Genomic DNA, 27115 nt, shown 5'->3' with positions numbered 1-27115 from the left:
TGGAGATGTAGCGAGACTCAGTTTCAAGTGGCTAAAACAAAAAAGGATTTAAGCAAGTGGGCAGATGTAGGAGGGATAAGAGATTAGCCTAGTTTGGGTTCTCGGCAAATGACTCACACAGAAAGTGAGGTCTGCATTCCGGACATGGAGTTAACAGGGGAGGGGTCTGGAGAAACCGGCCCCGGGTGGAAGGAGGCTGAGCCCTCGGAGGCAATGGCAGGGAGGCTCAGGCAACCAAGGCGGAAGGTGCAGGAAATGGAGCCCCAAGATAGTCCTGCCAAGAGCGCGGGCGGGCTTGCATTGGCAGGGACAGGAGGCACGGAATGTCCTTGAGCAGGGGAGGAACTGGATCAAGGTTGGACCTAAGGAGGTTAGCATACATCATGCAAGATGGCGGAGCTCCCCACGGCGAGTGAGCACCTTGGAAGGACTGAGAGCATGAGAAGTTGGAAGTTGTTGGGAAACCTGAGTTTAGCAGAGTAAATTCCTTGCAGCTGTCCCCTAGTTCTGTCACATTTGGACAAGGCAGGGCATCTTGACCCGTGGCATGAACAGTGCCACTCCTGCCAGCAGGGAGAGGCCAGGAGGCTCAGGCTCACAAATAACCTTTGTTTGGCCTCAGATCGAAGCTGTGGTGACGGTGGTGGGATGGATATGTTTTTAATGACTATAAGGAAATGTTCCCATAGGTTTCTGAAAATAGATATGATGTGGAATAGGGGACAAGGTGCGTCATATCCCTCTTCCCCCCCCGCCCCCCCCCCCCAAAAAATACACACACACTCGAGTCCTGGAAGGAATAAAGAAGGATTTAACAGGTGTGTTAAATCCCGAATATTCAATTGTAAGATTTCTCACCCATTTCTGGGGACATAGGCTGCAGAAAGTTATGGCAGATTTTGAGGGGAGTTGGTCTTTCAGGGGAGACTTCAAGGCTTAGAGGACCAGAATCACCCCTGAGGCTTACCCTAACTGTCTGTCCCTCACCCCTCTTTCTCTTGAGTTCTCAGCATGTCTGACATGGAATTGGACATGTCGGTTTGTGATCATTCTTTCCTCTTAGAAACCCTGCAGCCCCTCTTCCCAGGCCTTCTCGTCCCCAGAGACCCAGAAGCCCCCTCCACCCACCCCTGACTCCTCAGGGGCTCAGGTCCTTTCCCTCAGAGCCCCCGCTCCCTGTGGGTCCTTCCACCTGAGAGCCATATTTCTTAATAACTCTGGCTTTTATCCCGTCTCCTGTTTACTCGCTGCGTGTTCCTGGTGGACTTTAGGCCCCGGTCAACCCTGAGCCTTATCTCTCCTTCAGGAATGTGCCCTGGGATGGGGGGCATCAGAGACCCCACCCATTCTAGGCACCCCCGAGGCCCAGACCTCAGTGATAAGAGAGGAGGAGTCCTGGGGGCAGCAGCTGCTGGGTGTTGTCTGAGAAGTCACCCAGGCTTCGCAGCTGCTGTTTCTATAGGAGACTCCCCGAGCAAACACTGGGTCCCGGGCTAGGAGGAGGTGAGCAGGGCATGGGTCAGGCCAGCCCCCAGGAGGAACAGATTCTACCTCAGCATTCTCTTCTGCTCTCCATGTGCAACCTAGACCCCCATCTCATCACAAGCAGATTCTGGGGTGATGGGGGAACATAAACTCACCAGACCCTGGTCAGAACAGAAAAATAAAAACCTCCCAGAAAACAAATAATTCTCCAGGAAATGGAACCCGAGTCTGTGTGGAACCAGGAAACAGAGGGCCTCTTTCCTCCTCCGCCCTGGGCTCCCTCCCACCTATAGTATTTGAGTTTTTGCAGTGTGCCCTCTAGGAGCGAAAGGAGCCCAGTGGGGTTATTGGTGTTCCCATTTCCCAGATGAGGTGCCCAGCAGGCCTTTGGCACCAGAGGTGGAGGTAGTGGGTCCCACCCCACTGGCCTGGCACACAGATTCCATCCCATTCCACACACTGATTGACCCCCCATGGTGCCTGGAACAGGATGTAGGTGGCTGGGGACCAGGGAATAGCTTGTGGGGCCTGGGGAGCCGCCAGGACCCGGATGCAAGTCTTTTGCTATTGTTCCTGGAGCCAAAGGAAGAAATCCAGCCATTGAACCAGCAAACACGACCCAACACCTCCTTCCGACCCTGCTCTCTGATCCCTCCTGGGGTGGGGGTGGAGGGACACAGTCCCTCTGCTCCCACTGTTTCCCTTAGGGACACTACCCGTCCAGGACTGAAGTTTCTAGAAAGCTCCCAGAACATAGCCAACAGCTGTCTTCACAGCCCTCTCAGGACCTGGGTATCCAGGCTCACCCTCCACCCTCTCCAGGCCTTCCCCTTCCACATGACCCTGGCATCAGCAGCCTCCTCCCGGAAGCTGGCACCATCTACTTGGCAGATGGCTGAGTAGGGTGTGGCCTAAACAGCCAAGAAACCCAGCTATATAGCCCAGCCCAGGAGCCCAGTACCACACAGCTCCAGGGACCTGCAGGTGAGAGACTGAGGTCCCCTACTCTTGCCCCCATCCTGTCCTGCCCTCCTAAGCCCAACCTTAGACCGACTGGACATCCAGCTGCCCCCCTACACACATGCGCTGGCCCTTGGGTCGAGCCCACCTTTGCCTCCCTGCTTCCCTGGTGGCCCTTGTCCCAAGACTTGGCCCTTCTGTCCTGTCAGGGACAGTCTCTGACAGAAGGCCACCCAGCCTTCTCTGATGCCCTTCTCTTTCCCCACTGCAGACATGGGTTCCCTGTGGAGCTGGTGGACGCTCTGGGCTGGAGCAACCCTCCTATGGGGTAAGTCAGATCGAGATCCTGCCTACATGCTGGTTACAGTATGGGGGACTCTGCCTGGGGCAGGACCCTCCACGTGTACCCCCTTTGCACGCCCCTCTCCCAGTCTCACCCCAGCCTGACAGAGATGGGGGGAAGAATCTATGGTCCTGCAGAGAAATGTGGCAGAAATCACCAATCCTCTCTCAGTTCTGGAAGGAAGCAGGCAAAACCTTAGTCCCCAAATTTCAGTACTTCAAAACCACTGCTGTCTTGATTGTCTGTAACTCAACTAAAGCTCTGACTCAGCCTCATTCTGCTGAGGCAATGGGAAATTTCACTGAAGGCGCTCTTGGAGCGTCCGGTACCCGGTTCTCCAGGGTGATGTCCAGGAGTCCAGGACTTAAGTCTCAGTGAAGCCGAAATGCTGGGGGAAAGCTGGAACATCAGGGCCCTCTCGCTGCTGGTCATCGTCTATTTAGCTTGCCTTTTGGAACAGCCGTTGTCCCTGGCCCCTTGGGACACTGGAATATCCTTCAAGGCGCCCCTTATTTGACAGACCCCCTTACTATAACACTCTCTCCGAAACCCCGTAGACCTCTCCCTCCCCCTCCCCTGGCCCCTCTCTCTAACCCTGGAGAAGCCCTTCCTGGTTGGGGCTGGTGAAAAGTGCCTCCTCCTCTCTATTTCTGTGAGGCGCTCTGTCCACACTCCCATAACCCGTTCTTCCCTTCACTCCCATCCCCAAATCCTACTGAGACAGAAGCCACAAAGTAGCATCCAAATCCAGCCCACTTGGTGCTTAAAGCATGGTGCTTAAATCAACTGGAGTCTAGAAAAATGGAAAGATGTGGCATTAAAAAGAGTCATCGTAAGCCATCGCAGGAACAGTGGGCTGAACAGGTGACAGCGGCCCCCTGCTGCTGGAGCGCACACAACTTGCCTGGACCCAGCGCACACAACTTGCCTGAGTGTGACATTCTTGTCCAAGGGCTCAGGCTTCTGGAGAAGGAACGTCAGCAAGGCTGGTGGGTGCGTAAACAGGAGAAAGGGAGAGAAGAGAGGTGAAAAGCCAAATTAATATTTCTAAATGTTACCCAGGCACAGGACGAGAGGTGTTACTTCCCTGATGAGTGGACCCACAACTGCATGTTCTTATTCCAGGGTTGACCCAGGAGGCCTCCGTGAACCCCAGGAACGCCGACGACAGGGAAGAGTTCCTCACCGCCTTCCTGCAGAACTACCGGTCTGGGTACAGCCAGGCCAGTCTCCACCTCTTTCTTACCAGTATGTCGGCCAAACCTGCTTCGGTCTTCATCTTCAGCCATGCAGATGGCACCTCCCAGGAGATCACAGTGAGACCTGGGCAGTCGGTCATGGCCAATATCAGCTCCAAGGCTGAGATGATGGGCAGCAAGATCTTCCATCACGCGGTGGTAGTCCGTTCTGACCGCGCCATCTCGGTGCAGGCTGTAAACTCTAAGCCCAATTCGGCAGAGCTGACACTGCTGCAGCCTGTCCGTGCCCTGGGCACTGAGTACTTTGTGTTCACACCGCCTGGCTCCTCTACCCAGAATGTCAAGGAGTTCGCTGTGGTGGCTGGGCCTGTGAACACCACTATCCATGTGAACCTGAAGGGGGCGGTGACGTTTCAGGGCAAGTTCTACCCTGCGGGTAGTGTCTTGAGTGTGACTTTGGAGCCCTTTCAGGTGGCCCAGCTACAGAGCACGGCTGATCTCTCGGGGTCAAAGATCACAGCCAGCATCCCCGTGGCTGTCCTCTCTGGCCACACCTGCGCTCAGAAACACACAACCTGCAACCATGTTGTGGAGCAGCTGCTGCCCACATCCGCCTGGGGCACCCGCTACGTGGTGGCCACGTTGGCCTCCCAGACTCGCTACGACCTGGCCTTCGTGGTGGCCAGCCAGACCACGAGGGTGACCTACAACCATGGGGGCACCACCGGCTCCCGTGGGCTGCAGGAGGGCAGCGTGTTGCAGTTTGAGATCCGGCCATCCAGGCCACTCTACCTGACTGCAGACGTGGGCGTCCAGGTCCTGCTGTTTGGTACAGGTGCCACCAGGGGTGGTGTCACCCACGACCCCTACCTGGTCCTGATCCCAGATGTGGCATCCTACTGTTCTGCCTACATGGTCAAGAGCATGCCAGGCTCTAATGGTGTGGCCCTGGTGGTGACCCCGACGGAGGCTGCCAACACACTGATGGTGGATGAGAGTGCACTGGGGACCAATGTCACCTGGACACCCGTGCCCGGCAGCGAGTTCTCCTTTGCTGAAGTGGACCTCGGCACTGCTGACACCATCCACGTGGCCAAGGCTGGTACCAGCTTTGGGCTGCTCACCTTCGGACTGGGCCAGGCTGTGGGCTTTGGCACAGCAGCTGCTTGCAGCCAGAGTGAGTGATGGGAATGACCTCTGGCCCTGTCCTCCCAGTGACCCCTCTCCCCGCCCTCTCACTCATCCCCCTTTCCTACTCACCTGCTTCTCTGTGGCTTCCTGGCCCCACTGGCCTATCCTCCCCACCCATTCCAGCCTCTCTCTCCAGCCCCCAGGAGCAACACTAAATACTTAGCATCTGGGTCCCAACCAGTCAGAGCACATGCCTGCAGCAGGGGTGGTGCATTAGCCGTTTGTTGCCTGTGTTTGTGGGGTGGGGGGTTCTAGGGGAGATCCAAGGTGCTACAAGTGAGGGATCTTGCGGGATGGGAGGGTCAGGTCAGCAGTTCTTACAACCAGTTTGGAAAGATAGTGATGGCTGCCTTGTTGGGGGGCCTCGCAAGGTCACCATCATTCATGTCTAGGGCCTGGCTTAACGTGTCACCTCAGGCTCAGCATGTTAAGGAGTCACCTCAGTGTGGTGTTTGAGGGCACAGATGCTCACACCAGTCTTCAGGGTGCATATCTGCTTGTGTGACCTTGGACACGTGAACACCTCTGTGGGCCTCATCTGTAAAATGGGGTTAATAGTTGCATCCCCTTCACAGGATTGCTAAGTGAGGGTGCAGCGGGTCAGCATTTGTAAATCCCGCAGTGGGTGTCTGGCAAGTGAGAGGACTATGTAAGAGTGATTGTTACTGTGAATGCACAGAAAGCAAGGGCTTTGAAGACTGGAAAGCAGGGAAGGAAGAGCCATTGCTGCCTACGTGGACCCCTCCCCAAGTTAGAACACTAGACACTAGGGTGTCAAGCCCTAGCAGAAATGGCCCCCACTTCTAGGGCACAGAAACCACCCTATTTCAAAGTGCTACTTGGGGGCATGACTGGTAGAACGGGGAGGGGCGGGTTTCACCAGCCATGGGCCATCAACACCGTGGGGCAGTTCCAAACCCTACTGATGCTTTAGGTTTTTAGTTTTGTTTTTTTTAAGAACAAGATGTCGATCTTGTTCTTTTTTTTTTTTTAGAGATTTATTTATTTATGCATACAAGAACTGGGTACAGGCCAGATGCGCGGGAGGGTAAGAGCAGTCACCAGAGACAGAGTGGGGAACAGAAAAGGCAGACTGACAAAATACACTGCTGAGGGGAGCAGCGGGTGACACAGGAGAGGTCTGCCATGCCTTGGGGGTTTCTCACTGGCCGGCCGGGATCGAACCTGTGCTGCAGAGGCCGCGGACAGTTTCACAGCGCTGCACTCAACTGCCTGCGCCCCCAGGGGAGGGCCTGATGTTCTAGCTTATTAAAAACTGGCAACACCCCCTCCCCAAACAGTCTCCTCGTGAGGAAGGTATGATCACCCCCACCCATGTCACACGTGACAAAATGGAGGTATGGAGAGCCCAGTAGCCTTCTCTAGAGTCACACAGCTGAGTCTTTGAGCCAGGAATCCCACACAGACAACCTGACCGCACCCTCCTTCCCATTGGGTTACAGTCTCTGTCTTCCCTTTTCTCTCCTGGAAAAAGACCCTTTAACCCACTGACTGGAGTGGGAAGGAAAGGGGGAGGGGAAAATGTGGAGAGAAAACCCACACAGGACATTTCCATGATTGTGCTGCTGTGACTGCACTGCCTTCCATTTCTTCTGGGATGAGCGGTGGTTAAACTGGGGAATCAGAGAACCTGGGACCTGAGGACCTGGGCCTCTCCCTCCCTGTGGGATTCTCGACTGAACCTTCCCCATTCTGTAAGGGTGGTTGGGAGGGCCCTACCCAGACCCCCCAGGGCTGGACTCCTATCTGCTGGAACCTTCTGACAGTTGCCCCACCTTCCCTGTAGCCACCCCAGCCCCGGAGGAGGCCTCCTGCGAAGGTGTGAGTTGCCCACCCTGGCACCACTGCAAGGTGGTGGGCGGGAAGCCCACGTGCGTGGAGGTGTCCGTGGCCACCTGCCGCGCCCAGGGTGACCCCCATTACACCACCTTCGATGGCCTTCACTACGACATGATGGGCACCTGCACCTACACGATCACGGAGCTGTGCAGCAAGGACTTGTCCCTGCCTGCCTTCAGCGTGGAGGCCAAGAACGAGCACCGGAACAGCCGCCGCGTCTCCTACGTGGGCTTCGTCACCGTGCGCGCCTACGGCCACTCGGTGTCACTGGCCCGCGGGGAGGTCGGCTTTGCCCGGGTGAGTGTCCCGAGTCTTGCGGTGGAACGCCCGTGAACTCCTGTCAGGGGGAGGAGGCAGCGCTTGCCGTGGCAACGCCCAGGCCTGAGCCCTTGGCCTGGGGTACAGGGTGCGGAGAAATGGGCCCAATAGGGGTGCGGGCTGGGGAGGGGACATTTCTCTCCACTGCTTGGAGAACCAGTGGAAGAACCTTAAACCCGCTTGTCCAGCAGTTCTAGTTCTAAATTGTTTTTTCCTTTATTGGTCGACGTTTGAATTTCCTTTAAGGATGCTCAGAGATAGGGTTAGAAGAAAAAGTTGGACTTTTTTCTAATGCGCTTTTTAAAGACAAAAGAAAGAAAGTGGGGCCTCCCCGGTGGCGCAACGGTTGAGCGCTGGGTTGCGAAGCTGCCCGCGGCCTCTGCGGCGCTGGTTCGATCCCCGGCTGCTCCCCGGCCTCCGGAGGAGGGTCCCGCATGGCGTGCAGACCTCTCCTGCCGCCCGCTGCTCCCCTCAGCAGTGTACTTCACTCCTTCTGCCTGCTCTGCTCCCCGCTCTGGCTCTGGTGAATTCTCTCACCCTCCCGCGCGTCTGACTGTACCCAGTGCATGTATAAACAAAACAAACAAACAAACCAGCAAACAAATAAATAAAAGCATGCCTCTATAAAAAAAAAAAAAGAAGAAAAGAAAAGAAAGAAAGTGTCCAAGAGTTTACAGCTGTGGAATCCTGGTAGAATTGCCTGAGTCTGTTAGAAAAACAGAGTTCATGAGACAGTGACTTCAGCAGGGTCTCCTTATTTAAAACACGAGAAAAGGGTAAATGTATTTAGCGGTTAAAAAAAATATCTGGCAGGATTTGTACATGTGTGTGTGTGTTTATGGCATTATGGGGAATTTCTCTTTTCTCATTTTTGCTCATGTGCATTTTGAAAATTTTCTGGAGGGAACAAATGTTACTGTGTCATTTGTAAATGGAGATCGCTGGTCCTAGGGGAGAGGCAGATTGGAACATTGAGTTGCCTGGACTGAGAGCCTGTGCGGGCAGGGTCCTGGCAGTCACCGGTCACGGCTGTGTCCTCAGCACTGCCCAGCACAGACCTGGCTGCACAGGAGCACAGGAGGCTCCCAGAGGCTCTGCCTCTGACTCCATTTCTGTACCTCATCCTCTTGGCTAAGGCAAGAATGTGTGGAGAAAGAATGAGAAAGAGGTGCTCAAGTCGGGGACAAGGGCACAGGCAGGCAACAGACAGACACAGCCCTTGTGTCCTCTCTCCCCTCAGCACATTTGCAAAGTAATAGCACCTCCCTCCTTATTGCAGTTGTCCTGCACTGATCCTTTCCAGGTCAGCTTAGCTGTCCCTGCCTCCAGGCAACCTCCCTGCCTTGCAGGGTGGGATCTGTCCTTTGTTCAAGGCTCCCAAGGCCGCCTCTGCCGCCACTGTCCCAACCCTGACCTCTCATCTGTCATTGTCTTTTTTTTTTAAAGATTTATTTATTTATTTATTTATTTATTTATTTATTTATTTATTTATTTATTTAAACACTGGGTACAGTCAGAAGCACGGGAGGGTGAGAGAATTCACCAGAGCCAGAGCGGGGAGCAGAGCAGGCAGAAGGACCGAAGTACACTGCTGAGGGGAGCAGCGGGCGGCAGGAGGGGTCTGCGCGCCATGTGGGACCCTCCTCCGGTGGCCGGGGAGCAGCCGGGGATCGGACTGCGGGCAGCCTCGCAACCCAGCGCTCAACCGCTGCGCCACCAGGGAGGCCCTGTCATTGTCTCTTGACAGGTCTGTCTCCCCCATTGCACTGGGAGCCCCATGAGAGCAGACCTGGGGTTGTGTCTGTCATGGCTGCATCTCCACGGTCTCTCAGCCTAGGACCAGGCACAATGACTAGCCAGAGAGGCTCTCCCCAGTGCAGCAGGGCCTCTGCTCCCTGCCAGTACTTGCTGTCCAGCGAGGCACTGTCTGGGCACAGGAGCTGAGCAGTAGTGGAAGCAGACGAAACCCTGTCTTCGTGGCGCTGACGGTCTAGTGGATTTAGGCAGATGATAAGCACGAGAAATTTGCAAATAGTTCAAAAGGTTAGAAGCTGTGGGAGGACAGGTTAGCAGGAAAGTGGATCAGGAAGCCAGTAGGGGTAGTCAGGGACCGCCTCACTGTGATGGTGACATTTGGGGGAAGCCCTTGTAAGAGACAATGAAGCGGGGACTCCCCGTTGGCGCAGTGGTTGAGCGCTGAGTTGTGAAGCTGCCCGCGGCCTCTGCGGCCTCTGCGGCGCCGGTTTGATCCCCGGCTGCTCCCCGGCCACTGGAGGAGGGTCCCACATGGTGCGCAGACCTCTCCTGCCGCCCACTGCTCCCCTCAGCAGTGTACTTTGGTCCTTCTGCCTGCTCTGCTCCCCGCTCTGGCTCTGGTGAATTCTCTCACCCTCCCGCGCTTCTGGCTGTACCCAGTGCATGTATAAACAAACAAACAAACAAACAAATAAATATAACATGCCTCTATTTAAAAAAAAGAGAGACAATGAAGCGGACCATGTGTACCTCTCAGGGAAGAACATTTCAGACCCCGAAATGGCAAGAGCAAAGATTCTGAGGCTGGGATGGTGGCAGTCACAGGAGGCAGGAATCCCCAAGCAGCTCAGGCAGGGCAAGTGAGAGGAAGGAGGCGGGATGCAGGTCAGGCCACACGAGTCCTCACCAGCCCTCACCCCCGCCCCCGCAGATCGACAACCAGCGCTCAAGCCTGCCGGTCTCCATGGAGGAGGGGAGACTGCGCGTGTATCAGAGCGGGAGGCGCGCCATCGTGGAGCTGGACTTCGGGCTGATCGTCACCTACGACTGGGACTGCCAGCTGGCAGTGAGCCTGCCCGAGAAGTTCAAAGACAACGTGTGCGGTTTATGCGGCAACTACAACGGCAACCCCAAAGATGACTTCCTCACCCGTGACGGAGTGCTTGCTCCTAATGCCATGGAGTTTGCCAGCAAATGGAAGCTGGACGACGGGGACTACCTGTGTACGGATGGCTGTGCAGACAACTGTCCCTCCTGCACCCCAGGCCAGGCCCAGCACTATGAGGGCGACCGTCTCTGTGGCATGCTGACCCTGCCAAGCGGCCCCTTTGCTGTCTGCCACCATGCCCTGGAGCCGAAGCCCTTCCTGCAGGAGTGTGTCTATGACATGTGTGTGGGCAGTGGGGACCGGTCCAATCTGTGCCGTGCCCTCAGCGCCTATGCCCAGGCCTGTCTGGAGCTTGGCATCTCTGTCGGGAACTGGAGGTTGCCAGCCAACTGCCGTAAGTGATGCCCCGGGAGGTGGACGTGGGGGGAGGCAGGGACCACTTGCATGTGTGGACCCTCACTGTGGTTCAGCCTGGATTTGGGCCATGCCAGGGAGACAGCCATCCATGGCCATGAAGGCCGGGCCCTGCCCACAGCAAGCCTGCAGCTGGAGAAGATGCAACTGCACAGCGTCAGTCCACAGTGGTGTTGGCTGGGGTGGGGGAGGCACAGCAGAGAAGTCAGGGTCAGGATGGTCGAAGTCCAAGGGGCCATGGGAGACGAGAGAAGCTTCCTGACTCAGCCTGGGGGTCGAGGAGGATTTACTAGGAAAGAGATCCCAGTGAGAAACCTGTAGGAGGGGAGGAACCAGGCAGAAATTAAGGAGGCAGGAAGTAAGTTCCAGGCCAGAAGAAGAGCATGCGCAAGGGCTTGGCATGAGAGTCGTCTTCAGAGTCCCAGTGCAGATGCGTGAGCCTCTCCTCCCTGACTCCTCCACATCCTCTAGCAGTCCAAGCTCTTTAACCAGGGCTCCATCCACTTCATCGTTATCTCGTTTATTTATTTGTTCAATAAGTATTCACCGAACCCTTATCTGGCCCCATCACTGTGCTGGTAATGGGCCCAGTGGGAGCCAACACACACCTGTCCCTGCCCTTGTGAGGCTCCCAGAGAAATGTTCAGGAGATAGAAGGTTAGGGGGAAGGGAGGAGGAGGCATCCAGGCCCAGATCCGGGCCTTGAAGCAGAGACTGCTGTGGGGAGACTGTCTGGGGAAGGTGCTGAGGCCACTGGGATTTGTCTTGGTCGCTGCCCTATCTTCACTGCCCAGTAACCTCCTCCCTCCCCCCACCAGTTTCTCCGTGTCGGGTACAAAAAGAGGGAGCAGTGTGCTCATTCCTCCACCCGGTCGTCTCTGCGGCACTGACCTCGTCTGTGGGCCCAGCGCTGTGCTTGGTGCTGGAATTCGACGTTGATTGAGACAGACTAGGTCCTCACACTCACAGACTTGCATCCTAGCAGGACACACAGATAGTAAGCAGTAAACTGTGGAATATTTTCAGAGTGCAAAGGAAGCAAAGTTCTTGTGATAAGAGCACATGGGAGGTCGTGGAAGAGGATGCACAGGGAAGGCCTTTCTTAGGTGGTGATGTTGGAGCAGAGACCAGGAAGAGTTGTGGGCATCAGCATCACCTGCTGGCGGCTGTGTTTCTGGGTGCCTGCAAGATTATCTCATTTGCTCCTCACAGAAACTAACTATCCCATCTTACTAATGTGGAAACGGAGGCACCGGGAGATTGGAGTTACTTGCTTATGGTCACAGAGCTAAGAAAGGGAGAGCTGGGATTTGACCCCAGGCCATGTGGGTTTAAGTAGCCTTCTCTTAACCACACACTGCATCACCCTCTAAAAGGCAGAGGGAAGAGCCAGGGCAGAGACCCTGAGGTGGCCTTGTGAGGACCCCCCGGGAGGTACTGCGACTGGAGCAAAGAGCCAGAGAGAGACCGAGTGGAGACTGGGCCAGGGAGTTAATGGGGCAGATGGTGGGAGACTCGTGGTGGGCGCTGACTTTTCCCCTCAGGGAGAGCACGCACAGAGGGAACGCATCTGCCTCAGGTGAGCACAAGGGCGCTCTGGCTGCTTGTGAGGAAAAGACTGGGGACAGTAGGAGAGTGGGTGACACTAGGCAGGAGGCTACGGGATTGGACAGTGGAGTGGGGGCCTTGGTGAGAGGAGACTGGAGTAGATCCTGTCTGGGTCGATTTGTGTTAGGAACGTCACCGTGAAGGGGGCAGGGGAGTCAGCTGTGTCTCTGAGGATTGGGGCCTATAAACCAGGCAGGAAGGGCCACTTGTGAGATGGAGAGGTCTGGGGGTGGAGCAGGTTTGAGGAGGGGAGTCTGAGGCATGCCCTTATATGGGGCACTCCTTGAGGGACCCTCTGTAATGGCTTGACAGATGCCCTCCTTGTCCCCACAGCCCTTTCCTGCCCCGCCAACAGCCGCTATGAGCACTGCAGCCCGGCCTGCCCCATCTCCTGTAACCCCACCGGCGCGCCTTCCAACTGCTCCGAGCGCCCCTGCGTCGAAGGCTGCGTGTGCCTCCCTGGCTTCGTGGCCAGTGGAGACGCCTGCGTGGCTCCCTCCTCCTGTGGCTGCCTCTTTGAAAACCACTTGCTTGCGCCTGGGGAGGCTGTGTGGGCCGACCAGAAGTGCAGGCGGCGCTGCGTCTGCGATGCCAAAACACACAAGATGGTCTGCAGCGACACACCTGGCTGTCCGAGTGGCGAGCGCTGCCGCATCCAGAACGGCCTCTTAGGTTGCTACCCCAACAGCCTTGGGATTTGCCAGGCATCCGGGGACCCACACTACTTGACCTTCGACGGCCGGCGCTTCGACTTCATGGGCACCTGCACATACCTGCTGACCGGCACGTGCGGTCCGACTGGGACGCTGCCCGCCTTCCGGGTGCTGGTGCAAAATGAGCATCGGGGCAGCCAGACCGTGAGCTACACGCGTGCCGTGCGCGTGGAGGCCCGCGGCGTGAAGGTGGAAGTGCGCAGGGAGTACCCCGGGAGAGTGCTGGTGAGTGATGCCCCTGGCACAGTGGAGGCAGGACAGACCCTGAGACTTGGGAGGGGCTCTGGGTTAGGGTGGGGCTGGACGGGAGGCAATTCTGTGGTCAGTGGTAGGAACGGGCCCCCGCCTAGCAGGACCCCTCCCTGGGCCTGTGACTTTGTCTCTCTGGCCTCAGTTTTGTTTTTTTTTTTTTTTGTTTTTTTAAATTCTACACATTTCTTTTCTTTTTTTTTTTTTAAAGATTTATTTATTTATTTTATTTTATACAAGACCTGGGTACAGTCAGAAGCGCAGGAGGGTGAGAGAATTCACCAGAGCCAGAGCGGGGAGCAGAGCAGGCAGAAGGACCGAAGTACACTGCTGAGGGGAGCAGCGGGCGGCAGGAGAGGTCTGCGCGCCATGTGGGACCCTCCTCTGGTGGCCGGGGAGCAGCCAGGAATCGAACCAGCACTGCAGAGGCTGAGGGCAGCTTCACAACCCAGCGCTCAACCACTGCGCCACCAGGGAGGCCCTGGCCTCAGTTTTGTGCACAATCAGATGGGCCATCCAATAATCACCCATAGGGGGGTCAGAATCAGGGTACGGCAGGGATTTAACCAGTTAATATTGGCCCCCTGTGTAGAAGGGCCCTTGCCACCCAGGAAATTTTCAATCAATGTTGACTTCACATTGTTAGGTATGAACCCCCGCAAGTTGTAGTCTGGGCCTATTCTGGAGGATAATGACTTTTGGACAGTAAGGTGACAAGTGAAATGTAGGCAAATAGAGGTATGTGTGTGAGTTGTGTGTGTGTGTGTTTGGGGTTCACAGAGTCTCCCAACTACGCAAGGGAATGGAGACTACCAGATGGGCACCCCCCTGGGCACGTTTCCCTGTGAACGTCCTTTGAAGGTCCTTACTCAGCAAAAGTGCAGAACCACCGATTTTTCTTTTCAAATGACGAAAATCATGCAGCTAAGGAGTAGCAGAATCTGAAGCCAGGCTGTCTGCCTCCAGAGTGTATACTCTTTTTTTTCAGAAGATTTTCTTTATTTATGCATACAAAACTGGGGACGAGGCCATAGGTGCGGGGGTAGGCGGGGGATGGACTCACCAGAGACAGAGTGGGGAGCAAAAGAAGCAGACTGCCTGAAATATACTGTCGAGGGAACAGCGAGAGTGACGGGAGTGGTCTGCTGCGCCACGTGGGTCAGCTCCATGACTCCTGAAGGGAAAGGGGCAGCAGCCAGATGAAACGTGGTAGGTGGTCTTCTTGGCACAGTGAAAAGACCTGGATGCCAGACTCAACTGGAAGAGTTAGAGAAATATCAGGAAAGCCAGGGTGACAGGAAAGATGACAGATGGGGAATGGGGTATAACTGAGGTCAGGGAGGTGATGGGGTTCAGGTCACATGGGCTCTGAAGGCTGTGGGTTCGGTGCAGAATTAGCATGATACCTGAAGGATGACAGGAGGTGCACGCTGTGCCAGGCAGAGGGAGCAGCCTGAGCAGTGGCCCTGAGCTGGGGCCTAGCATAAGGGACCTTGAATACACTGACCTCTGTGGACCCCAATCTCTTCCCAGGTGGATGGTGTCCTTCAATACCTGCCCTTCCAGGCGGCAGATGGGCGAGTGCAGGTGTACCGCCAGGGCCAAGACGCCGTCGTGCGCACGGACTTTGGCCTGATAGTCACCTACGACTGGAACACCCGAGTGACTGCCAAGGTGCCGAGCAGCTATGCCGGCATGCTGTGCGGGCTCTGCGGAAACTTCAATGGGCGCACGGAAGACGACCTGGAGCTGCGCGGAGGAGGCCAGGCTGCCAATGCGCTGGCCTTTGGAAACAGCTGGCAGGAGGAGACAAGTCCAGGCTGCGGAGCGAACCCACCGGGAGACTGTCCCCAGCTGGACTCCATGGTGGAGGAGCAGCTGCAGAGCAAGAAAGAGTGCGGCATCATCGCCGACCCAGACGGTCCCTTCCAGGACTGCCACTACTACCTGGAGCCAGAGGACTTCCTGCGTGACTGCGTCTATGACCGCTGCCTGCTGCCTGGCCAGCCCGGGTCCCTGTGTGACGCCTTAGCCGACTACACGGCCGCCTGCCAGGCCGCCGGGGCCACCGTGGAGCCCTGGAGGACCGAGGAATTTTGCCGTGAGTCTCGCGAGGGCCCTGGTGTTGGGAGCGGTAGGGGGGCATCAGCCTGTTGCCCATTCATGAACGTGTCCTATCATGAGTTCATCATCCTTCTAACGGCCCTAGGAGGTTGGCGGTGTGGGTAAAGCCATTGACGGGCAGGAACCCAAGGTTCTGAAAGCTTCAGTTCCATGTCAGGGACCGGGGCCGCAGGGCAGTGGCGGGTGCAGGGAATCCTCGTAAAATGACCTGGTTTATCTTGGGACCCCCGTTTGATTCCCACATGGCAGGGGGGCGATGAGCAATCACCACCGACCCTGGCACACTTCTCAGCCCCAAGGGGCTGCCATATGTGGACTTGGATGAGCTGTAGAAATACCTGAGACCCTAAGTCCCTAAGTGTTGAAAACAAACAAGGTTGTTGTGAGTTATCCTTGCTGGAGCCTTAGTAATGATCACACTATTAAACACCCCGGAGCATCATGGGAAGGGCTGTCTAGTGAGACAATGGGCCTCCCCCTCCCGCTCTCACGTGTTGTTAGAGGAGACAGGGCGTCTACCCAGTCGTCCTGGTTTTCACTCTTGTAGATGTGACGTGAGCAAGTGGGTGGCAGTGGAGGGCCCTTCTCTGGCCCCTGTGAGCAGAGGGTGACACCAAACAGGGAGACCCCATGACACCCATTCTTTTGGCCTCCCGGCCTCTGATTCTCTTAGTCTCTCCACCACTGGAGAGAAGCAGAGGGGAGGAGTGGCTTCGGCGTGCTGATGCGTCCATCTCCCGCAGTGCGAGCACTGAGAAGTGGTGGCCCATGGCCCTGGCGGGGTCCCCCTCAGGGGAGGTCACCACCTTGAATGGCGAGTGGCCGGGGCCCGGTGTTCTCTGCTAAGTGGAGAAGCACCTTCACTGGGGAGGCTTTTCCGCCCACCACAAGCCCTTTCCCGGTCAGGAAGACACCTGGGCTCACAGCTGACTCCGCAGGCTTCTCCCCACCCCCAGGCAGCTCTGTGCTCAAGGCCTCTAGGTCCTTGCTTCATCCTCTCAGCCGCCCTGCTCTGTCAGCTTGCTATTTGACACTCTGTGGAGATGTTAAGATGATACTAATGTATGTGAGGAAACACGTTAAAGAGAAAGTAGCACAGGGATATTAAGTAAGTGGCCCGAGGTCACACAGCAGCAGGACAGGTGGGTGCACCCAGGCCGACGGCCCCGAATTTGTGCTATTGAAGACACCTTGCTCAGGCCTCTGTGCACATTGAGAATCTCTGTTTCCCTCCCGCCAGTCTTGCCCTTGTACCCTGGTAGCTCTAGAAGGCCGTGTTGTTAGAACTTGGGCAAGAGGCAGAGGGGAGCTCAGGCAGGCCCCACACCCCAATACCCACAATACCCAGCACCAACTTCCACAGTTACTGCATTCTGGCCAATCCTGGGCCCTCCTCCCCTTTCTCCATCACTTCCTGGTGGCTTTTCTTATTTTCATGGATGTTTTAAAGGATACTTTCGTTTGCATTTCTCCAAAGTTACTCTTTTTCTTATGCAAAACGGGTCAGATTTCCCCCCATATCTTCCCAGTTCCCTAAACTTGGATGCATGTCCTGCCCCCTCCTGATCCCCCCACATGTCTCCCTCACCTAGCAGGGACTGCTGTTTGAACTTCCTTGCTCTGTCACTTCCCCCTTGTGCGTTTCCTGTGCTCTGCACACATGTGACACTGTTTCACATTTGTGTTATCCTCCTGGCTTCACTGCACCCAGTCACCAGAGTTCCCGGATCAGGCCCCAAATGGTGACACTTCTTCACCTTAGACAGAAGCATCTTCGGTGCAGTGGCCGGGCGCAGCCTCCTGACCAGTCCTCCATCGGCGCGAGGTCGCGTGCTCAGATACCAGCAATGTGTTTTAATGTCCAACCGTGTTCCTGCTGTAGAGCGGGGCAGCTGAGACTATTGCATTCACACTCACACTACACACACACACGCATGCTCTACCTGCACACATTTGTGTCAAACATGTCCCAGCGTTCAAAGGCTGCTACCAGCTAGAACATTCACTGAGGACACTGTTCCCAAACCACAGTTAATTGTGGGAGCCCCTCCGTTCTCAGCATCAGGTCACTGTGGTGTCTTCTGTTGCCCAAGCCGGGCTGAGCTCACCCTCCTCAGCCCTGCCTGTGCGGCGTGTGAGGGAGCCGGGCCTGGGGTCCCGGTGTGACCCTGGGGAGCCAGGAAGGCTGACCCTCACGGGCACTCTCCCGCAGCCATGAGCTGCCCTCTCAACAGTAGCTACGAGTTGTGTTCCCACGGCTGCCCACCGTCCTGCGGAGACCAGCCAGTGCCCGGGGGCTGCGGCTCCAACTGCCACGAGGACTGCGTGTGTGATGAGGGCTTCGTGCTGAGCGGTGAGTCCTGCGTGCCCCTGGCCTCCTGCGGCTGCGTCCACCAGGGCGCCTACCACCCGCTGGGCGAGAGCTTCTATGAACCAGGCTGCAAGTCGCTGTGCCACTGCCACGAGGGCGGAGTGGTGACCTGCCAGCCCTCCACCTGCGGCCCCCACGAGGCCTGCCAGCCGTCCAACGGCGTCCTGGGCTGTGTGCCCGTGGGCTCCGTCACCTGCCAGGCGTCGGGAGACCCCCACTACACCACCTTCGACGGCCGCCGCTTCGACTTCATGGGCCTCTGTGTGTACGTGCTGGCCCAGACCTGCGGGAACCGCACGGGCCTGCACCGATTCACCGTCCTGCAGGAGAACGAGCGCTACAGCAGCCGTGCCAGCGTCACCAAGGCCATCACTGTGCTGGTGGATAACTACAGCCTGCGGCTGGAGCAGAGGAAGTGGAAGGTCACGGTGAGAGCAGGGGAGGGCCACGAGGAGCGGGGAGGGATTGGGTGGTGTGTGGGTGCGGCGGCACCATCTGGCCTTCTCACAGGGGCCTCAGAGCTCTGCGGGCAGGGAGGATCGAGGGCCAAGGGACAGAAGGTGTCACTCAAAGCCCAGTCCGGGTCCAGGCAGGAGCAGGCCTGCCACGAGCAGCCAGTGGTCCTGTTCTCCCAGGCTCCCTGCCTCTGCTGCTCCACCGTCCCTCTGAGGGGCTCTCCTGGCCCCTGTTCTCTTCCACTCCCACCTCCCCCCTCCAACCGTGGCTCAGCCACCTCCCGGGTCTCCCGCCTGGAGCAGGACAGGAACAGTCTGGGGAAGTCCAAGGACAGGACCGTCCCTGGTGTCCCCATGTCCGTGCCAGGTGCTCCTGTGCCCACACTGCCCTGCTCCTGTGTCGCTGAGCACCTCCCAGCCACACTGTCTTGTCCCCCTGCCAGCACATGCAGGTGCCATGGTTTGCTGCCCTTTTCAGAGGGGCTGGTCCCATCTCTGGCTAAAACCCCCTGTAAAGGCAGGAGCGAGCCCGTGACCGTGTCCTAGACTCTGTGCTCTGTGCTTGGTGCCCCGGGGTGCTTCTCTGAGAGAAGGGTTTGCTCTCTTGGAAACGGGCATTTCACTTACCTGAAGAATTGGCACTCCAGGGATCCACTGACACACGGCACACGGTCATGGACTTGCAGTGGCACGGTTGGCGAGGGTGCCGGTTGGCACAGGCTGCTCCGGTGCTCACTGTGCCCTGGTCGTCGGTGGGGGCGGGCTCCTGGAATAACACCCATTCTCTCTGGTGTTCTTGCTGCTTTGCACGTACCTGTAGCCCCCAACTTCTCTGGGGGGTGCAGCCTTTTACCATCCCCATTTTATGGATGAAGAAATGAGGTGCAGAGATTAAATCACTTGAACTTAACCTGTCGCTCCGTGCCGGGAGTGTGGCGGTTGGCTGCCTGTTTAGGAGAGTTTCCAGGAGCTTGTCTTCCTCCCACCTTCTCTCACTCCTCACGCCTCCCAAGGAATCCAGGGCTCGCGCATGCGGTGGGGGAGGACAAGCTATTGAGGCTTTGCTGGCGCCCAGCTGCAGCTGAAGCACTAATTCTTAGCCCACGGATATGACGTTCCTTCCCCAGGCCGCGAGCTTGGCTTTCTATTCACTGATACTTAACGCAAAAACCCTTTACATCAGGTCCTCTTCAAAAACACTTCCAGTCTTACCAGTAACCGTGTGAAATGCTCCCAGAGCATCCATTCTGGGCCACACACATTTCTCAGCACTTTTCAAACAGGAATGGGTCTAACCTGACGACAGCCCCGTGGGGTAAGGACAGAAACGCAGAGAATGGATTCACCGCCCACATCCCAGGGAGTGGAAGGGCAGAGATGAGTCGTGCCCAGGCGGGTGGCCCCGGGGCCATCACCACGTTACAGACCGCCCGGGAGTGGGGCCAAGGGAAGCTGTCAGGCTGGGCCCCCTCTGAGGCCTGTCAGGGTCCTGTGACTGCCACTGCAAATCGCCGCCACCATGACAGCTTGAAAGAGCAGAAATTTATTTTCTCACTGCTGTGAGGCAGGGCCCATGCGCCCAGATGTCAGCCTGGCTGCACCGTGCAACGGCTGTCGGGAAGATTCCTTCCTCCCCTCTTCCGGCTTCTGTGGCTGCAGGTGTGGCATATGTCGTGGCCACATCCTTCCAGTCCCAGCCTCTCCTCACCTTCACGAGCCCTCTCTCTATGTCCCTGCGTCTTCCCTTCAGCCTGTCCAGGGTCCCCCCTCATCCAGGATGAGGCTCACTCCCTTCATCACATCTGCAAAGATCCTCACTCCAGATCAGGTGCTACCCTGGGTTCTTGTGCAGGTGTCTCGGGGAGCACCAGGGAGCCCACGGCAGCCATTATTCCATGCCACTTGTCCCGAGTGGAAGCCAGGCCCGGCGAGTTGAGATGAGGGGTCAGAGGCATTGGACTCTCAGGCTTGCCGCCTAAGTGTGCCCTCCCTCGCTGGCAGGTGAATGGCGTGGACATGAAGCTGCCCGTGGAGCTGGCCGAGGGCCGGATTCGTGCTTTCCAGCGCGGCAAGGACGCGGTGATCCAGACCGACTTTGGTCTGCGTGTGGCCTACGACCTCGTGTACAATGTGCGGGTCACGGTGCCAGGCAACTACTACGAGCAGATGTGTGGCTTGTGCGGAGACTACAACGGCGACTCCAAGGATGACTTCCAGAAGCCCGACGGCTCGCAGGCAGGCAACCCCAACGACTTTGGCAACTCTTGGGAGGAGAAGGTGCCCGGCTCACCCTGCCTGTCGCCGCCCCCCTGCGAGGACTGCGGGCCAGTTTGCACCCCTGAGCAGGAGCAGCAGTACCAGCAGGAGAAGTTCTGTGGCTTCCTCACCAAGCCCACTGGGCCGCTGGCCGCCTGCCACAAACTGCTCAGCCCCCAGGGTGCCCTGAAGGACTGCGTCTTCGACCTGTGCGTGAGCGGCGGGAACCTGAGCATCCTCTGCTCGAGCATCGAGGCCTATGTGAGCGCCTGCCAGGCGGCCGGAGGCCACGTGGAGCCCTGGAGGACCGAATCTTTCTGCCGTGAGTGCGGGGGCCAGGAGGAGCAAAGCCAGGGGCAGACGGGGAGGCGGGGCCGGGCAAAGGGCAGGCTGTGACAGGGAAACAGGGGACCCGGGTGTTGGGACCGCTCTCCACGGGCGCTGACGGGCACCCCCCCTCTGCAGCAATGAAGTGCCCCCCCAACAGCCACTATGAGGTCTGCGCGGACACCTGCTCCCTGAGCTGCTCGGCACTCGGCACCCCCCAGAAGTGCCCCGAAGGCTGTGCTGAGGGCTGCCAGTGCGACCCTGGCTTCCTCAACAGCGGCGAGGCCTGTGTGCCCATGGAGGAGTGCGGCTGCTATCACAACGGCGTCTACTACGAGGTAGTGGGGTCCCGGCATCCCGGGCAGAGTCCAGGCCTCAGCCCCTGCCAGCCCCTTAGTGTTAGTGCTGGGAATGGAGAAACAGCCCTGAGCATCTGCTCCAGAGCCTTTGCCCTTACTCCCTCTTGGAATCTCTCCTGCAGCAGAGGCTCGGGGGAGAGTTTGCAATAAATGACTGAGTGAGTGAGGGAGTGAGTGAGCCAGTGAGTGATAGCGAAGCTATGCAGCCCCTTTGTTTCTCAGACATGGCATTGCCTTGCTGAATAGGTGGGTTTCATGTGCTTGGGTCCTGCTCTGTGCACAGCAGCAGCGATGGCAGAGTAGCACCCACCTGACGCCCGCACCCTGTGTCCCCACAGCCAGACGAGTCGGTGCTTCTTGACAATTGCCAGCAGCACTGCGTGTGCCACGCTGGCAAAGGCATGGTGTGCAGGGAGCACAGCTGCAAGCCTGAGGAGGAGTGCCGCGCCCAGAACGGCCTCTTGGGTTGCTACCCCAACAGCCTTGGGAGTTGCCAGGCATCCGGGGACCCACACTACTTGACCTTCGACGGCCGGCGCTTCGACTTCATGGGCACCTGCACATACCTGCTGACCGGCACGTGCGGTCCGACTGGGACGCTGCCCGCCTTCCGGGTGCTGGTGCAAAATGAGCATCGGGGCAGCCAGACCGTGAGCTACACGCGTGCCGTGCGCGTGGAGGCCCGCGGCGTGAAGGTGGAAGTGCGCAGGGAGTACCCCGGGAGAGTGCTGGTGAGTGATGCCCCTGGCACAGTGGAGGCAGGACAGACCCTGAGACTTGGGAGGGGCTCTGGGTTAGGGTGGGGCTGGACGGGAGGCAATTCTGTGGTCAGTGGTAGGAACGGGCCCCCGCCTAGCAGGACCCCTCCCTGGGCCTGTGACTTTGTCTCTCTGGCCTAAGTCTTGTCCTCCATCAGATGGGCCAATCCGATACCACACCCAGGGGTGTCAAAATCAGGGTACCGCAGGGATTTAACCAGTTAATATTGGCCCCTGTGTAGAAGGGCCCTTGCCACCCAGGAAATTTTCAGTCAATGTTGACTTCACATTGTTAGGTATGAACCCCCGCAAGTTGTAGTCTGGGCCTATTCTGGAGGATAATGACTTTTGGACAGTAAGGTGACAAGTGAAATGTAGGCAAATAGAGGTATGTGTGTGAGTTGTGTGTGTGTGTGTTTGGGGTTCACAGAGTCTCCCAACTACGCAAGGGAATGGAGACTACCAGATGGGCACCCCCCTGGGCACGTTTCCCTGTGAACGTCCTTTGAAGGTCCTTACTCAGCAAAAGTGCAGAACCACCGATTTTTCTTTTCAAATGACGAAAATCATGCAGCTAAGGAGTAGCAGAATCTGAAGCCAGGCTGTCTGCCTCCAGAGTGTATACTCTTTTTTTTCAGAAGATTTTCTTTATTTATGCATACAAAACTGGGGACGAGGCCATAGGTGCGGGGGTAGGCGGGGGATGGACTCACCAGAGACAGAGTGGGGAGCAAAAGAAGCAGACTGCCTGAAATATACTGTCGAGGGAACAGCGAGAGTGACGGGAGTGGTCTGCTGCGCCACGTGGGTCAGCTCCATGACTCCTGAAGGGAAAGGGGCAGCAGCCAGATGAAACGTGGTAGGTGGTCTTCTTGGCACAGTGAAAAGACCTGGATGCCAGACTCAACTGGAAGAGTTAGAGAAATATCAGGAAAGCCAGGGTGACAGGAAAGATGACAGATGGGGAATGGGGTATAACTGAGGTCAGGGAGGTGATGGGGTTCAGGTCACATGGGCTCTGAAGGCTGTGGGTTCGGTGCAGAATTAGCATGATACCTGAAGGATGACAGGAGGTGCACGCTGTGCCAGGCAGAGGGAGCAGCCTGAGCAGTGGCCCTGAGCTGGGGCCTAGCATAAGGGACCTTGAATACACTGACCTCTGTGGACCCCAATCTCTTCCCAGGTGGATGGTGTCCTTCAATACCTGCCCTTCCAGGCGGCAGATGGGCGAGTGCAGGTGTACCGCCAGGGCCAAGACGCCGTCGTGCGCACGGACTTTGGCCTGATAGTCACCTACGACTGGAACACCCGAGTGACTGCCAAGGTGCCGAGCAGCTATGCCGGCATGCTGTGCGGGCTCTGCGGAAACTTCAATGGGCGCACGGAAGACGACCTGGAGCTGCGCGGAGGAGGCCAGGCTGCCAATGCGCTGGCCTTTGGAAACAGCTGGCAGGAGGAGACAAGTCCAGGCTGCGGAGCGAACCCACCGGGAGACTGTCCCCAGCTGGACTCCATGGTGGAGGAGCAGCTGCAGAGCAAGAAAGAGTGCGGCATCATCGCCGACCCAGACGGTCCCTTCAAGAAGTGCCACTCCAAGCTGGAGCCAGAGGGCTTCCTGCGTGACTGCGTCTACGACCGCTGCCTGCTGCCCGGCCAGCCCGGGTCTCTATGTGACGCCTTAGCCGACTACACGGCCGCCTGCCAGGCCGCCGGGGCCACCGTGGAGCCCTGGAGGACCGAGGAATTTTGCCGTGAGTCTCGCGAGGGCCCCGGTGTTGGGAGCGGTAGGGGGGCATCAGCCTGTTGCCCATTCATGAACGTGTCCTATCATGAGTTCATCATCCTTCTAACGGCCCTAGGAGGTTGGCGGTGTGGGTAAAGCCATTGACGGGCAGGAACCCAAGGTTCTGAAAGCTTCAGCTCCGTGCCAGGGACCGTGGCCGCAGGGCAGTCGCAGGTGCAGGGAATCTTCGTAAAATGACCTTTAGATCTGGGGACCCCGTTTGATTCCCCCGTGGTGGGAGGGCCATCAGCAATCACCACCGACCCTGCACACTTCTTGGCCCTAAGGGGGTGCATATATGGACATTGAATTGCTGTAGAAATTCCGGAGCCTCTAAGTCCCTAAGTGTTCAAAACAAACAAGGTTGTTGTGAGTTATCCTTGCTGGAGCCTTAGTAGTGATCACACTATTAAACATCCCGGGAGCATCATGGGAAGGGCTGTCTAGTGAGACTATGGGCCTCCCCCTCCGCTCTCGCGTGTTGTTAGAGGAGACGGGGCGTCGTCCAGTCATCCTGGTTTTCACTCTTGTAGATGTGACGTGAGCAAGTGGGTGGCAGTGGAGGGCCCTTCTCCGGCCCCTGTGAGCGGAGGGCGGCACCACACAGGGAGACCCCATGACACCCACCTCTTTGGGCCTCCCGGCCTCTGATTCTCTTAGTCTCTCCACCACTGGAGAGGAGCAGAGGGGAGGAGTGGCTTCAGCGTGCTGATGCGTCCATCTCCCGCAGTGCGAGCGCTGAGAAGTGGTGGCCCATGGCCCTGGCGGGGTTCCCCTCAGGGGAGGTCACCGCCTTGAATGGCGAGTGGCCGGGGCCCGGTGTTCTCTGCTAAGTGGAGAAGCACCTTCACAGGGGAGGCTTTTCCGCCCACCACAAGCCCTTTCCCGGTCAGGAAGACACCTGGGCTCACAGCTGACTCCGCAGGCTTCTCCCCACCCCCAGGCAGCTCTGTGCTCAAGGCCTCTAGGTCCTTGCTTCATCCTCTCAGCCGCCCTGCTCTGTCAGCTTGCTATTTGACACTCTGCGGAGATGTTAAGATGATACTAATGTATGTGAGGAAACACGTTAAAGAGAAAGTAGTACAGGGATATTAAGTAAGTGGCCCGAGGTCACACAGCAGCAGGACAGGTGGGTGCACCCAGGCCGACGGCCCCGAATTTGTGCTATTGAAGACACCTTGCTCAGGCCTCTGTGCACATTGAGAATCTCTGTTTCCCTCCCGCCAGTCTTGCCCTTGTACCCTGGTAGCTCTAGAAGGCCGTGTTGTTAGAACTTGGGCAAGAGGCAGAGGGGAGCTCAGGCAGGCCCCACACCCCAATACCCACAATACCCAGCACCAACTTCCACAGTTACTGCATTCTGGCCAATCCTGGGCCCTCCTCCCCTTTCTCCATCACTTCCTGGTGGCTTTTCTTATTTTCATGGATGATTTAAAGGAAACTTTAAAGTAACTTCTCCACGGTTACTTTTTTTCTCATACAAAACGGGTCAGATTTCCCCCCATATCGTCCCAGTTCCCCTCAACTTGGATGCATGTCCTGCCCCCTCCCGATCCCCGCACATGTCTCCCTCACCTAGCAGGGACTGCTGTTTGAAATTCCTCTGCTCTGTCACTTCCCGCGTGTGCGTTTCCTGTGCTGTGCACACATGTGACACTGTATCACATTTGTGTTATCCTCCTGGCTTCACTGCTCCCAGTCCCTGGAGTTCCCGGATCAGGCCCCAAATGGTGACACTTCCTCACCTTAGACAGAAGCGTCTTTGGTGCAGTGGACAGGCGCAGCCTCCTGACCAGTCCTCCATCGGCGCGGGGTCGCCGTGCTCAATACACTCAATGTGGTGCAACGTCCAACCGTGTTCCCGCTGTAGAGCGGGGCAGCTGAGACTGTTGCATTCACACTCACACTACACACGCACACGCATGCTCTGCCCGCACACGTGCGTGTCATACATGTCCCAGCATTCAAAGGCTGCTACCAGCTGGAGCCTTCACTGAGGACACTGTTCCCAAACCACAGTTAATTGTGGGAGCCCCTCCGTTCTCAGCATCAGGTCACTGTGGTGTCTTCTGTTGCCCAAGCCGGGCTGAGCTCACCCTCCTCAGCCCTGCCTGTGCGGCGTGTGAGGGAGCCGGGCCTGGGGTCCCGGTGTGACCCTGGGGAGCCAGGAAGGCTGACCCTCACGGGCACTCTCCCGCAGCCATGAGCTGCCCTCTCAACAGTAGCTACGAGTTGTGTTCCCACGGCTGCCCACCGTCCTGCGGAGACCAGCCAGTGCCCGGGGGCTGCGGCTCCAACTGCCACGAGGACTGCGTGTGTGATGAGGGCTTCGTGCTGAGCGGTGAGTCCTGCGTGCCCCTGGCCTCCTGCGGCTGCGTCCACCAGGGCGCCTACCACCCGCTGGGCGAGAGCTTCTATGAACCAGGCTGCAAGTCGCTGTGCCACTGCCACGAGGGCGGAGTGGTGACCTGCCAGCCCTCCACCTGCGGCCCCCACGAGGCCTGCCAGCCGTCCAACGGCGTCCTGGGCTGTGTGCCCGTGGGCTCCGTCACCTGCCAGGCGTCGGGAGACCCCCACTACACCACCTTCGACGGCCGCCGCTTCGACTTCATGGGCCTCTGTGTGTACGTGCTGGCCCAGACCTGCGGGAACCGCACGGGCCTGCACCGATTCACCGTCCTGCAGGAGAACGAGCGCTACAGCAGCCGTGCCAGCGTCACCAAGGCCATCACTGTGCTGGTGGATAACTACAGCCTGCGGCTGGAGCAGAGGAAGTGGAAGGTCACGGTGAGAGCAGGGGAGGGCCACGAGGAGCGGGGAGGGATTGGGTGGTGTGTGGGTGCGGCGGCACCATCTGGCCTTCTCACAGGGGCCTCAGAGCTCTGCGGGCAGGGAGGATCGAGGGCCAAGGGACAGAAGGTGTCACTCAAAGCCCAGTCCGGGTCCAGGCAGGAGCAGGCCTGCCACGAGCAGCCAGTGGCCCTGTTCTCCCAGGCTCCCTGCCTCTGCTGCTCCACCGTCCCTCTGAGGGGCTCTCCTGGCCCCTGTTCTCTTCCACTCCCACCTCCCCCCTCCAACCGTGGCTCAGCCACCTCCCAGGTCTCCCGCCTGGAGCAGGACAGGAACAGTCTGGGGAAGTCCAAGGACAGGACCGTCCCTGGTGTCCCCATGTCCGTGCCAGGTGCTCCTGTGCCCACACTGCCCTGCTCCTGTGTTGCTGAGCACCTCCCAGCCACACTGTCTTGTCCCCGTGCCAGCACATGCAGGTGCCATGGTTTGCTGCCCTTTTCAGAGGGGCTGGTCCCATCTCTGGCTAAAACCCCCTGTAAAGGCAGGAGCGAGCCCGTGACTGTGTCCTAGACTCTGTGCTCTGTGCTTGGTGCCCCGGGGTGCTTCTCTGAGAGAAGGGTTTGCTCTCTTGGAAACGGGCATTTCACTTACCTGAAGAATTGGCACTCCAGGGATCCACTGACACACGG

General features: G+C 57.7%; 1 protein-coding gene across 1 annotated transcript in view; it reads left to right on the top strand.

Annotated features, from left to right (window-relative positions):
* Positions 1–2718: 2718 nt before the first annotated feature.
* The window catches only part of FCGBP (Fc gamma binding protein), a gene marked incomplete at both ends in the record, with an annotated part of 70753 nt that continues 46356 nt past the window's right edge, over positions 2719–27115 (top strand). Inside the window, 8 exons of the mRNA XM_084256916.1 lie at positions 2719–2773; positions 3914–5164; positions 6986–7335; positions 10043–10613; positions 12575–12945; positions 21593–21826; positions 23037–23604; positions 25837–26423. Of these exons, the coding sequence (XP_084113042.1) occupies positions 2719–2773; positions 3914–5164; positions 6986–7335; positions 10043–10613; positions 12575–12945; positions 21593–21826; positions 23037–23604; positions 25837–26423 (3987 nt within the window). The remainder of the gene's footprint in view (positions 2774–3913; positions 5165–6985; positions 7336–10042; positions 10614–12574; positions 12946–21592; positions 21827–23036; positions 23605–25836; positions 26424–27115) is intronic.

Source organism: Talpa europaea, assembly GCF_964194135.1.
Source record: "Talpa europaea genome assembly, chromosome: 16".
In the NCBI taxonomy this organism is placed as follows: domain Eukaryota; kingdom Metazoa; phylum Chordata; class Mammalia; order Eulipotyphla; family Talpidae; genus Talpa; species Talpa europaea.
The sequence above is the reverse complement of the archived record's forward strand: the minus strand, read 5'-3'. Positions and strand labels throughout refer to the sequence as shown.